Source organism: Myotis davidii, unplaced genomic scaffold (assembly GCF_000327345.1).
Source record: "Myotis davidii unplaced genomic scaffold, ASM32734v1 scaffold187, whole genome shotgun sequence".
In the NCBI taxonomy this organism is placed as follows: domain Eukaryota; kingdom Metazoa; phylum Chordata; class Mammalia; order Chiroptera; family Vespertilionidae; genus Myotis; species Myotis davidii.
The window spans coordinates 3,369,887-3,384,249 of NW_006383018.1; the positions used below are offsets into that span (position 1 = coordinate 3,369,887).

Genomic DNA, 14,363 nt, shown 5'->3' on the forward strand with positions numbered 1-14,363 from the left:
CTTCAATGCATAGGCATGGAAACATGGAACAGACTGAAGAATCTCAGAGGGAAAGGGGGAGGCGGAGGGCAGGAAGAGATTAACCAAAGATCTTATATGCATGCTAGCTAGAGGCTTGGTGCATGAGTCCGTGTACCGGTGGGGTCCCTCGGTCTGGCCTGCAGGGATTGGGCCAAAAGCAGCAGTCTGACATCCCCCAAGGGGTCCCAGATTGTGAGAGGGTGCAGGCCAGGCTGCGGGACCCCACCAGTGCATAAATCTGTGCACTGGGCCTCTGGTGTATAATAAATAGGTGATTCCTCTTCAGGAAATTTCATTGTTGAGTTGTATTATTGTTGCTACATTTAGTACTGTATTCCATGGCAGTGATGGATAATCTATGCTTTTATTTTAGTTTAAATACTTCCAAAGCTTATCTTCTGCCCAAGTAAACTCAATTTTCTTTACATAAGAAATAAGAATAGCCGAACCGGTTTGGCTCAGTGGATAGAGCGTCGGCCTGCAGACTAAAGGGTCCCAGGTTCGATTCTGGTCAAGGGCATATACCTTGGTTGCGGGCACATCCCTACTGGGGGGCGTGCAGGAGGCAGCTGATCGATGTTTCTCTCTCATTGATGTTTCTAACTCTCTATCCCTCTCTCTTCTTCTCTGTAAAAAATCAATAAAATATATTTTAAAAAAAGAAATAAGAATAATGTATATGCATAAGTCCATGTTTAAATTAGAACTGCTCATTAGTCTAGTCTCTTCCCGGTAAGTATATTGCTTATAAAAGTAGCAAGCTGCAAAAAGATCTCGGTCCCTTTTATGGCCCAGCTGGAGTAGGTGATGCTGCTCAGTGTGCTCAGAAATCAAAGGGTCTGCTGCAGACCAAATCAAGCACTCTGTCCTTCCATCCATCTGAAACAACTTATTGTACAATGTTTTGGTTTTCATGTGGGTGTATATGTTTTTATTTTCTTCTTATACTGTATGTAAACTCCTTGAGGATGGATCCAGCTGCCATCACTTTATATCTCCATTACTTAGTAAACCCTGCATGGTAAGCAGTTAGTAAATATCTGTTGGAGGTTGTTTTAAAAGTTTTTATCAAAGAAAAATGTGCTAAATAACCCAAATACTAATTTCTGCAAAACCCTATTAGCATAACAATAACTTTCTCATTTTTACCTATTTGGTTATCAAATAATATTCTGTATTAGTCTACTTTATTTTGTTGCATTGTTGTTAAAAGACCTTCGTAGTTTCAATGATGTCGTGTTTATTTTATTTTGTAAACTTGTTATAATTTTTAATTATAATTTATTTATGCCTTTAAAATATTGCTCTAGTTACAGATGAGTCTATACCATCTTATTCTGGAGGTGATATGCCAAGAAATGACAGTAGCATGTGGTCAAAAGTAACTGAAGAAGGAACAGAGCTATCACAACGGCTCATGAGGAGTGGTTTTGCTGGAACTGAAATAGATCCTGAAAATGAAGAACTTATGCTAAATATTAGCTCTCGACTACAAGCAGCAGTTGAAAAACTCCTGGAAGCCATAAGTGAAACCAGTAGTCAGGTAACCTCCTTATATTACTAACTAGTAGCCTGGTGCACAAAATTTGTGCACTTGAGGGGGGGGGATCCCTCAGTTATTAAACATTTATCAGCACAACACTGACCACATTGGTGGTGGTGGTGGTCTTGTCAGAATGTGTTATATTATGCAGATGGAAATCTATTTAAACAGATTTGATGTAGATATTTTCAGAGATGGAATAATTGTCCCTGTCAACTATTTTAGTTGATTCATATCTTCACTAATTGTCATCATTGCAAAGTTTTCAGTCCCCATATGGATTGCTGGATATAATTGGTCATGCGCTGTCCATGTCCTTTGTAGCCTTTGTTACCTTAAGGACTCTAGTTTTCCATTTATATGTTTAAGTACCAACCTTACCAGGTTAAAAATGTAAGCTCTTAACACTGCTTTCTCTGTTCCATATCCTTCTGATGAAAAGTGGAGCTGGGTTGCAGCACAGGCATGCAAAAATAGGTGTCACCGATTGCAGAAGCCGGGTGCGGGGCAGGGAAGCCGAGGCTGAGGATGCTGGCGGCGGCTTCTTCCCTGACCCAAACCCGGCTTCTGCAGTCACCGATTGCAGGAGCCGGATGTGGGTCAGGGAAGCAGCGGCCGGATACACTGGGGGCAGCTGCTTCCCTGCCCTTGCACCCGGTTTCTGTGGTCACCGATCGCAGAAGCTGGGTGTGGGGCAGGAAAGCCGCGGCCGGGGGACACTGGCGGCGGACGCTTCCCTGACCCGCACCCAGCTTCTGCAATCGCCCCTGCACCCGGCTTCTGCTGTCTCCGTCTCTGTCTGTGTCTGCTTCCCTGCCCCACCCCCCAGGCTTCTCCGATTACCCGCTGGTGGCAGGGCAAAGGTCGCCTCCAGGGCCTACCTTTGCCCTGCTCCCTGGCTCTTGCCTGCACCTGGGTTTCTGATCACTGTTTTCCATCCTTCCCCTCTCGCCTCCCATCATTGCGAGTATGCAAATTACCCACAATCTTTGTTGGCGGTTAACCACCATCTTAGTTAGCAGTTAATTTGCATATTGCCCTGATTAGCCAATGGGAAGGGTAGTGAAGTTACAGTTAATTACCATGTTTGTCTATTATTAGGATATATACTGAGTTTATAATAAGTTTTCTTTTAAGCCAAGGAACAACTAAATGATTTCTCTGTACAGTTCCAGAAATTTAGTTAGGCTCCCTGTTAATAATTGGTTATCTTGCCCTGGCCAGTGTTGCTCAGTTCTTTGAGCATTGTCCCATTCACCAAAAAGTCAGTGGTTCCATTCCTAGTCAGGGTACATGTGTAGATTGCGGGTTTGATCTCCAATCAGGGTGCATGTGGGAGGCAACCGATCAATGTTTCTCTCACATCCATGTCTGTCTCTCTCCCTTCCTCCCTCTCTAAAGTAGATTTAAAACTTTAACAATAATAATAATTGGTTGTCTTTGTGACAACCAACACTGGTATCAATAGTCTTCTTTTTAGGTGATAAAATATCATGTGCTGACAGATTATTCTAGGTCTAAAATTGAATCTTGTTTTAATTTTCAGATTTTCTAGACTCTTACATGTTACTTTTTTTATACCAAAAGAGGTTTTAACTTCACCATTATATGAAATATTCCAGTATAATATATATAATTCATTTGAAGGAATAGTATATATTATCCCAAAAATAAACTATATGCTCTAGTATGTCATAACATTACTATTATAATATGAACAAATCAGACCTACAATTTCTTTACATGATTTTCACATCCTTTTCACAAATATGAATCGATTACTTCACTTTTCAGACTATCTCTTGTTAGGAAATTAGAGTGTAGGACAGTTTCTACATTAAAATGATATCAATATTATAAAAGGACTGTGGCCCTAACGCCGTAATGACCAAAGACCGGCACGGGTGGGGGGGGCTGTGAGCGTAGCGAGGCACGTGCAGGTCGGCAGGGCTGTGTGTGCGGGTGTGTGGGGCTGTGAGCACAGCCAGGGCGAGTGGGTGGGTGGGGCTGTGCAATTTCGTGCACTGGGCTTCTAGTTTTTATAGAAATTTTTAAAGCAAGGTATTTATAACAAATTGGAATGTTCTCTGTCTATAAAATTTTTATACCATGTATGATAGTTGTCTCAAGTTACTCTATGCAGAATTTTTACAATTATTTTCTATTAAAATGAAGTAAATGCACTTATTTATTTTTAGAATGTTGAACTGGGTCCTGGCTGGGGTGTGCTGCTCAGTAGTTGGAGCATCAGCCCTGTATCAAAGAGTCTCGGGCTTGATTTCTAGTCATGGCACATACCCAGGTTGCAGGTTTGATCCCCAGTTTGGAGCACATGAGTGAGACAACCAATCAATGTTTTTCTCGCTCTTGTCTCTCTCCCTCTCTCCCTCTCTCCCTTTCCCTTCCTCTCTCTAATATATGGTGACAGGAGATTTGACTTTGGGTGGTGTGCACACAGTGCAATATATAGATCTTGTAACATAAAAACCCATACCTGAAACCTATATGTTCATTATGACAGATTATTGACCAATGTTACCCCGCCCCCCCCAAAATATCAGTAAAAAATGTTTTTTTTAATAATTAAAAATAAAATAACTAGTAAGCATTTTCTTACTAACTATCAGGGCATCTGCCTTATAGGCTGATTTCATAATATCTATTGTAGTAGTAGTTTACTTTATGTATTTGATTTGACAAGTGACTTGCCCAGTGGTATGTCCAAATCCATATAATAATACATTTATTATGATGGATTAAACTTTTCTTTTTCCCAAACGGGCTACTATAAAATTGGGCTTATATTCAGCCCATTGCAGTTTCCTATTTATGATAGCTTTCATTATAATGTGAAGAAAAGGACTTAGAGACTATCCCCAAGCCTTTAGAAAGGTACATCTCTAACCTACTCCTCATTCAGTAGTCTCTCTGTGGCTCTGTAGAACATTATCTTTGAGAATGTGGCTTCAGAGTCTTGATTGTTGGGGTCAGGTGAAAATAGAAATCAGTCTGTTCTGTAGGAATAGTCTTTCACAAAGTTTTCAGAACCCAGAGATACTATTGAGAGCCACAGAAGATTATTTACCAAGAGATTCCTAAGTCCTTGGAAGAAATGAATGAATGAAGAATGTACTCTCACAGAGTGATTGTTATTGTAGGCAACTCTCTTCAATTTATTATCATTTTTAAGAATGGTGTCTCCTAAACTTCAAGTTTCTATATTTTCTCAAAAAAAGAGACTTTTCCTGAGGATGAAGCAGTAGTACAAGTTAGGATTTTGTTTTGTCATTTTTTTGTTGAAACATTTTGCCATTAGCATTGTCCCCAATGTGCTATTGTAAGCATTAGTTGGGGTATTGTATCCAGTATTCATTATCATTAGAGAAATAAGTAAATAAGAATCCAAAGGAGAACAACAGAAATATTTTACAATTTGATGGAAATAGTTCTGGAGGAAAAAGTTAAATAGCTTGAGGTTGTACAAATAACCTAGTTTGTACAAACTAGTTAGTTTGGGAAACATAACTGTACCACAGATTAAGTCTTCAAATATACATTAAAATCTTGATTATCTGAAACCTGGAGATAATGAACTAGTCTGGATAATTAAAAGGGTGTCCTAAATAATTGAAGTCATTTTAACTTTTTTATTTCAAAGTGTCTTATGTGCTTTCTAAAATTAAATACACCCACACATATATATCTTGAATTATTCTAATTCAGAGTATTCTTTTTGAATATTAGTTATAATCTATCACAGTTTATATACTGTTGTTAGGAGAGCTATTTGCCCCTCTCCTAAATCATCTTAACTGCTGTTTTGAGTCTTTTCCCCCCTAATTCTACTGTGTTTTTTGGTGGTTATTTTCTTAACCTTGACCTTTATTCTTAGTTACAAAGAGATACCACTTACACATAAATGTGTGCGTGTGTGTGTGTGTTTACATGGATGGAAACAAGTTTTACATGCTTTCAAAATTGGATTGGGGGACTATGATTTGAATTATTTTAATTCCGGATCACCTTTCTGAACGTGAATATATATATGCTGTCAGTTAACATACTGTCGTTACGAGGGCTGTTGCCCCATTCTGAATCTTAATCTACTACTTTCTTGAGTCTTGTTTTCCTCCCTGGTGTTTTCTCCCTTTCCTTTGTAGTTAGTTCTTATCTTGACCTAAATGTTTCTATTTATAAAGGGATACTTCTTACTTTCAGCACTTTGTTTTTGCTCCAAATAAGATAAATTGGACACCAGAGCATCCAAATAAACTGTAATTTGGAAAGGGAGCCAAGAAAGAGTATTTTGAGAGGTATTTCACATGCTAAGCATGAGTCCCCCCAGTTCATAAAGCTGAGTGGCCATAATACTGATGATTTTTTTCTGCTGAATCCCAGTAATGTCACATTTAGCTGCATCAGTGGTAGGATTAGGTCTACATCTTGTACAGATGTTCAGACAACTAACTGGAGGGTTCACATAAGAAATTTGTCATTAATTCAGAATTGTAAGAGGCAGCTGCCCCTTCCTTGCCACAAACCATCTCCCTGTAGAGTCTGGGCTTTCTGTAGAAAACCTCATTTTCTCTGCCCTAATTATTAGCCTTGGGTATTGGCCCCTCTAACAATTTTGTGTGGTGAAAACAGCTATAAGATGGATTTTTGTTAATAATACCGCCTTGCTTTAATATGGGGTTTTCCATTAAAGATAAGTTTTATGGGTTTAGGATATTTAGTTACTAGATAGAGAAAAGGCACCACAATAAAAGTTTTTTCATTTATTTAAAAACAACTCTCACTTTTGAGGATCTTTTAATTGAAAAGTAAGTTGCTCATCTTTTAAAACTTTGAGTAGCTGGTTTATTCACTATTGCCCAGGTTTTTTTTGAGCTACAAGAAGGCTATTATGTACAACTTGTGCTTTTAAGTTTTAGTTAAGAGTGCAGTGTATCTTATGTGATATAATTACCAACTATGTAGCTTTTCAAAAGAGGTGTGTGTTTTTCTGTTAATATTCACTCTATAAATAATTCATTGTGGAAATAGGTCATAACTCGACTATTTATACAGGGGTGGGACAAAAATAGGATTATTGTTGTTTGTAAGGAAAATAATACAATAATTAATAAATAACAATACAAGGATAAACTCTGTGTACTCACACTGTAAACCTGCTTTACCCCACCCTGTATTCTAGTAACTGCTTGAAAGAATGAGTGTTATTTCTAAGAAAATATCCAAAAGAAGTACTTAGTTTTCCAGAAATAATTATGATTATTTCATTTAGTTGCAGAACTCATTGGTAATGTGGTTTCACATTTTTAAATTAAACAAAAATTTTAATGGGATGGAAAAACACTAGCTTATCTCAGAAGCATTATACCTTATCTAAATACCCTTTTCAAAGCTCTTACATGGAACTTGAATCCTGTTAGGCAGGCCTTTTTGTGGGCGTAGTAATTCACATTCCACCTGTCAGAGTACCTATAGGTAAAGACACTAAACCACACCCTCTGTTCTGACCTTTTCCTCAGGGGACACTGACTAGAATCCTTTGGCGCAGCGTGAAAGGCTATTTGAATAGCTCAGGCAGAAGAGGTTTTACTTTTGAATTGAGTGAAGCAACAAGAACAAGGGAGATAATGTTGCAACTACATTTCTCAAGACTGCTACTATGGAGATTTAAAACTTGACCTTCCCTGCCAGGACCGGCTTGGAAGGGTTATTTATTTCATAGACATATTTGATACTGAAAGCAGTTTTATTGCTCAGCCAGTTTGATATTTATATTTTTATTCTTTCATTCTTCAAGGATTTAGTTAATCTAGTCTAAAAGTTGTTTGCTTGCTTTTATTTTTGTTTCGTTTTGTTGTTGACTGAAAGACCTAGGTGTTTTTTTAGGTTTGTGGGGTTTTTCTTTTTTTGTTCAGCTTTTTATGAATTAGCTTTATAATGTTTATTGGATAGTGCTAAAAAGAAATTTTTATACTGCTATGGTATGTCTTGATAAACTTAAAAAGAATTTTTAATGTAATGGAAAACTGATAAATAAGGAACATTGGCAGCTGCATCTCCTAGAATGGATTCTTACAGGACCTATTTGGCAACTGTCAAACTCAGTGGCTCATGGTTGGAAGAACAAGATGAAGACATTTATGAGGTTGAATCTCGTGTGCCTTTACCACATCCATTTCCTCTATGTGAACATTTGGATGAAAATAACTCAGTAATTATTAATACTTCTATTTTTCATTTTATTCATAAAAGAAATGGGCACATATTAAAGCTTATTTCTAAAATTTCACTGCCTACCCCTCCTTATTCAGTAAGTATAAAATATTTAATTTTTTATACTTTTATTTTTAGTTTATACTTTGTTTAAATACATTTAGTTTTTTTAAAAAAATGTACAGTGAGAAATGAAGTTTAAATGCTTTTAGTAAGGATAAATGGAATAGAATCTTGTTTTGTTATTTGGTGTGTTACTATCTCTTACTCATCCTGGATGTATTGAAGGGCTAAATTTGATCTGAGAAACCAACTTGACTACATTTTTTATCTATGAAAGGAGAATGAGATAATATTACAGTTTTCCCGGGTCAGACAAGCTATTTTCAAAGATCTTGGCTTGTCCTGAAGAATCTTGCTTTTATATATTTATGATGTAAAAATGGAACCATTTGAGGAAATGGGCATTGTGAAACCTAAAGTAGCTAAGTGAATTGTTATGGAGCCAATTAGGAAATGTTTAACAAGCATATGGCATATTGGCCATAGTTTCAGACAAGGAAAAAGGAGACCTGAATTCTAATTTAAATTTTTTTTCTAACTTTCTAAGAAACTTTATTTTCAGTGTTTTCATATGCCTACTAATCCTGTGAGGAAAAACCTTTTTTTTTTGCTTTTCAAGTGAAAAATATTTTTATAAACATTGTTCAGGATACACCTATTTAACATAGGTTGGTATTTCAGGTTCACTTGATTTAAATATGTTGTGAATGATTCACTACAAGTTATTCAGTGTAGCTACTGGTTACTCAGCACTTTTTATGGCTTTAATGACTAACTATAATATACTAGCTAATATTTAACAAGCCAGATGGTTTTCAGAACAGTTTTGTTACCGACCCTGAAACTTTTATATTAAAGTGACAGAATATTTACTGATGCTTTATACATATTTCAATGTAATGATAGGTTTCTTAAATTATTTGAAAATATTGATTATGAAATTTCATATTTAGTAAGTACTAGGTATTACATAGGTATTAGGGATAAATAATACCTCAACTGGATAGAAGAGGGTTTTTTTAAGTATAAAGTATCTAGGTGAACATTTGAAGGGAATCTCTTATTCCAACAAAATGCAGGTGCCATCTGCATGATAATGAAATTTGTTGGCCAAATTTACTGTATTTGATTCTTCCAACATTTTTGTTATTTCTTATGGTATTATGGCAAACAGTTAAGTGCACTTTAAGACTGGCTTAGATCCTGTCAAGGAGTAGAATATAGAAGCAAAGACTTACTTAATTTCTTACCTAAAAGTAAGTATTTTGTTGCAAGTACTCTGTTGCATTTGTACAGTAAATTTGAAAAAGGAAAAAGACTCATATTCTTTTTAGTAAGAGCTTTGAACTCTTTTAGTGATTTCATGTATTTACCAGGGAACCAGTTAATATTTTCAGGAAACATATGTACATGTAGAAATAATTGATATATTTTTTAAATATTTGCTGTGGCTAAAAATTCAGGGAGAGTAGTTATATAAAAAATAGTTCATACCTTATCACTATGTTTCTTTATAATAAAAATTAATATTAATAAAAATTAATGCATATTAGTTATCCACATTTAAAGGAAAGTACTCTTATCAGTCTAAAGTAAAAACATATAATTTTATCTTTGTTGAGGTAGCAACATATTATATATATTTTAGGAAATATTTTATTTAAAATGTATGCTTTTTTTCATTATGAGTCTTAAATTGAATGATTGCATACAAGATATTTTAGAAATTGATTTAGAGTGACAATAAAAAGTTTTATTTAGTAACTCTAAAATCTATTTGCTATGGAAAATACCACTCAGATGTGAAGACCAGGTAGATGTCTTTAAAAATAAAAATATTCTTAAATATTATAATTTAGAATACATTATTGATACCTAACTATAAATCAGAAACCACTACATTTGATTCCTATCTTAAGCTTAAGACATGGTAATATTTTTAATATACTTAGTACTTTATATATAAATTTACAAATTCTTATGACATTGTTGTGAGCCTGTTACTAATGCATGTGGTCATTGCTTTAAAAAAAAATTTAATAGTGTTAATCATCTAGAACAGCGGTTCTCAACCTGTGGGTTGCGACCCCTTTGGGGGTCGAACGACCCTTTCACAGGGGTCGCCTAAGACCATCGGAAAACACATATATAATTCCATATTGTTTTTGTGATTAATCACTATGCTTTAATTATGTTCAATTTATAACAATGAAAATACATCCTGCATATCAGATATTTACATTAGGATTCCTAACAGTAGCAACATTACAGTTATGAAGTAGCAACGAAAATAATTTTATGGTTGGGGGTCACCACAACATGAGGAACTGTATTAAAGAGTTGCGGCACTGGGAAGGTTGAGAACCACTGATCTAGAACTAAGTATTCAATTTGAGCCCAGTTTTTTTCCCATGTAGTTGTTTCAATAAGAATAGATTAGCAGTCAGTAGCCCAGAAAACTAAGTCAGAGACAAGTGCTTTTTTGTAATTTCATGCAGCTGGTAACGGTGATCTCTTTTTCTTTCTTTCTCTTTTTTTTTGAGAGCTTTGGCCTTGAGTCTGTACAATACTTGAGTGTAATCTTGTCATCTTAAAAAAAATTTTGGCACATAGTTATTGTGTGCCAGTGACAGCATTTTAAGGGGACTGTGTTTTGGATAATGCCTCTGCGTTCTAAGGTTTTGAAAAGAAACAGAATAACCATATAGAATCTTGTAGTTGTTTCACAAATGGATAGAAACAAGGCTTTTAGTTAAAACATGAGTTATAAATGTAATTTCATTTTGTTTTGCCACTGTGATTTTGTTCTTGGATATCATTATATTTAATCATATATTATTAGTTCCTCACAGTGTGCAGTAGGAGTCACAATTAATAAATAAATGTAAATATAAAAGAAATAAAGTATCAGAACACATAGTTACATAAAATTATTTATCAAATACAAAAAGAACCTATGTCTTATTTACTTTTTATGTCTCTTTATACAATAGAATACAGATCTTGTGATATAAAGTGGTTTATTTACAAAAGCAATTTTCTGTTAAACTAGAATACATCTTTTATTGAAAGTTGTACACAGCTAATCTACTTGTTTATCCCACCTACTAATGTTAGCATGTACTAAAAATATTAAATGAGTACAGTTCAACAAGTATTGTATGCCTTTACTCTTATTTAAAATCTCTTTTTTAAAGCTTTAATGGAGAATGACATTGGTATTACCAACACTAGTTGTTTTCCTTCATGTATACTTTCCCTTCTCGTTTAGCTCGAACATGCAAGGGTTACACAGACAGAGTTGATGCGTGAGTCATTTAGACAGAAACGAGAAGCGACAGAGTCCCTTAAGTGCCAAGAAGAGCTGCGAGAGCGCCTCCATGAGGAGTCCAGGGCCAGAGAGCAGCTGGCTGTGGAGCTTAGTAAGGCTGAAGGTGAGCAACTTGCCATTGGCAACTGAGGATGGGAAATTTCTAGTCTAAATATAGAGATTTTAATGCAAGCCAGGTTTGGAAACCAGTAACCTACTCTAATTTATAGTGACCATTAAAAAGGAGACGTAATTTGTCTTCAAATTACTTCAAACAATTTTTAAAACTATATATATTTTAATTATAAAAAGTACTTAATAGAATTATAGAATGTATAAAAATTTTTAGAAAATACAGAAATGGGTGATGGTAGGTTGTTAACATAATCCCACCATCCTAAGACAACTCTTGTAATTTAAAGATGAGGAAACGGAAGCTAAGATATTAATGATTTTTCAGGGTCACTCACCATTAAATGGTGATGCCAGGCTTTAAACCTGTAAAGCCCCAGGCTGTTTATATTGCACCCTGCTGTGCTGGGTGTTGGCCTTGTAGAATCACTTAAATATCAACTTTCTCTAGTAATTTTAAAACGTGATTCAGTTCATAAGCATCTGATTTATATATAGGTTTCCAGGAACCTATCTATTTATATGTGTTTAATAAAGTAAGTTAAACCCACATGATGTGATACATTAGCACAGAAAATTCAGAGGAATTTCATATTTAGGTATAATGGTTAACCAGAAAAAAAGCTGCATTGAATATACTGTAGTTGCTATCAGCAGCAACAAATTCACTCTAGACTGCTAATAGTTTGGAGTGGTTTAATTTTGCTAGCAGTATACCCCTTTTATTTATATAAAACCTAACGGTATAATTTGAAATAAGTAATAATCCCATTTCCTGTTAATTTTATCTTATAGGTGTCATTGATGGCTATGCAGATGAAAAAACCCTTTATGAAAGGCAAATTCAAGAAAAAGCTGATATAATAGATCGACTTGAGCAGGAGTTGTTATGTGCAAGTAACAGGTTACAAGAATTGGAAGCAGAGCAACAGCAGATCCAGGAAGAAAGAGAACTGCTGTGCAGACAGAAGGAGGCTATGAAAGCAGAAGCAGGCCCAGTCGAACGGCGTATGTATTCTTAGACTTTGTATGAAACATTCCTTAAAAGTTCAAGGTGGCTTTTCCTCCCTTTCAGTGCCATTATTCACGTACTCTATGTAGAGATCAAAAATTTATAAGAAAATCTACCTTATTGGTAAATGTCTTACTAGCCAAATATGTGGGATCAGAATTTTTTTTTTTCTTTTTCCTTTGGCAAGTTTTAACAGGAAAAGATAATTCTTTTTTCTTTAAACCTCTGCTTCAAGAGAAAGCTGCACATAATGAGGCAGGATATTTTTTAAATTCAGTAAGATTCAGTTCTTTTAATAGCAGATAGGCAGCAAAAATGTATACTTGGATTAAGTAATGAAGAGCACTGATCTGGTATTAGTAATGAGCAGGTGGGGGTGGATTTGGGCCTACAAGAGAATAGCTTGAAAAGGTCAGTGGCTGTTAAAAATAGACTGACATCTAGTTTAATCTAAGTAGGAGTTCAAAGAATGTATGAATTTTAATCTTTTTTTCAGTAACAAAGTAGGTAACATCTTGAAGTAAAGTGTGTTTAATAGTAAAAACATAAATGTCAGTCTTTGTAACAATGGAACTTTAAATCCTTTTTATCATATCCTCACTTTTATATTTCACAAGCTGTTGGAATTGTGTGTAGTTTTACTAGTTGAGAAATACAACATACATTTTTGTAATATATGTAATTTGGTTGCTCAAATTTGTTCAAAAGGATTGGATTTGTTTTGTTGTTGTTAATCTTCACCCAAGAATATTTTTTTCATGATTTTTTGAGAGGGAGAAACATCAACATGAGAGAGACATATCAATTGGTTGCCTCCCACGCACACCCCAAGTGGAGTCAGGGATCAAACCTGCAACCCAGGTACATGCCCTTGACTGGGAATCAAACCAGAGACCCTTTGGTACACAGGCCAATGCTCTAACCATTTTGCAACAGCGGCCAAGGCTAGAGTTGGAATTTTTAATATGGAAAGTATATGGCTCATATATGTAAAATTAAGAAACACTGGCATGTGTCAAAATGTTACCATTAATATTCAGTGGTTCACCTTTTACTTTTAATTCTTTTTGTGTGTATATTATCCTATTTTAGAAAATAGAAAATAGTAAATTATATTTTGTGTGTGTTTTTTTTTTGTTTTTGTTTTGTTTTTTGTTTTTCTATTCTCATAGGACTAGTAGATGCTGCAATCGATGCAGCACGTGGATCAGGTGTGTTTATACAATTGCATGGCCAATCTTTGGGTGTTAAATTTACAACTCCAAAAATTGGATGACACTTGGACTTTCAACCAACTAGCATATCTCTAATTTTGCTGTTGTGTCTCATACTAATTTTTCTCTTTAACAAAACCTTTTCTTACAATAAAAATACATATTTATATTTGAAATTAACATTTAAGATTCACAGTGACCATCATCTTATTATATCTGTTTTTCCACAGAGCTTAAGACCACTTTGATTTTTTTTTATGTTGGTTTATTAAACATTTTTTCTTTAACAAATTTATTAAACTCTTACAGCCTATGGCTTTTCAAAATGCTATTTCTAAATCAAGAAGTATATAAGATGATGGCATCAAGAGAATCAATGAATTCCATAAAGAGACTTTCTGGTTGATTTACTTTTATATTAACATCTAAGTCAGTATTGTTTTAAAAGGCAAGCTTCCTAGATTTTCTAGATTCTTAGTCCTGAGTAATTTGTTGGCAGACCAGTTGGTATCAAGACTCTAGGGTTTTGTTTCTTCCATTGTCTTCATTAGAGAATTGTTTTACTTGGCTATATATACTTTATTATTATATGATTAATATTAATAATAGCTAACAGTTATATAGTGCCTACCATCCTAGGCACTATTCTTTACATGTATTAACTCATTTGATCCCACAGTAACTCTTAGAGATCAGTACTGTTACTGTTCCCAGTTTATATATAAGGAAAAGGAAGGGCATCATGTTAAGTGTCACATAGAAGATAAGTGGCAGAACTATAAGCACTACACCACACTGCCTTTCCTACATACCACGTTTCCCTTGATAGATAGATATATA

At 34.9% G+C, this 14,363-nt stretch overlaps 1 protein-coding gene across 1 annotated transcript in view; it reads left to right on the forward strand.

Moving 5' to 3' along the window:
- Positions 1-14,363, forward strand: part of AKAP9 (A-kinase anchoring protein 9) — a 110,600-nt gene that overhangs the window by 50,156 nt on the left and 46,081 nt on the right. The window contains 3 exon segments of the mRNA XM_015558280.1: positions 1,332-1,564; positions 11,127-11,289; positions 12,093-12,305. Coding sequence (XP_015413766.1) covers positions 1,332-1,564; positions 11,127-11,289; positions 12,093-12,305 — 609 coding nt within the window.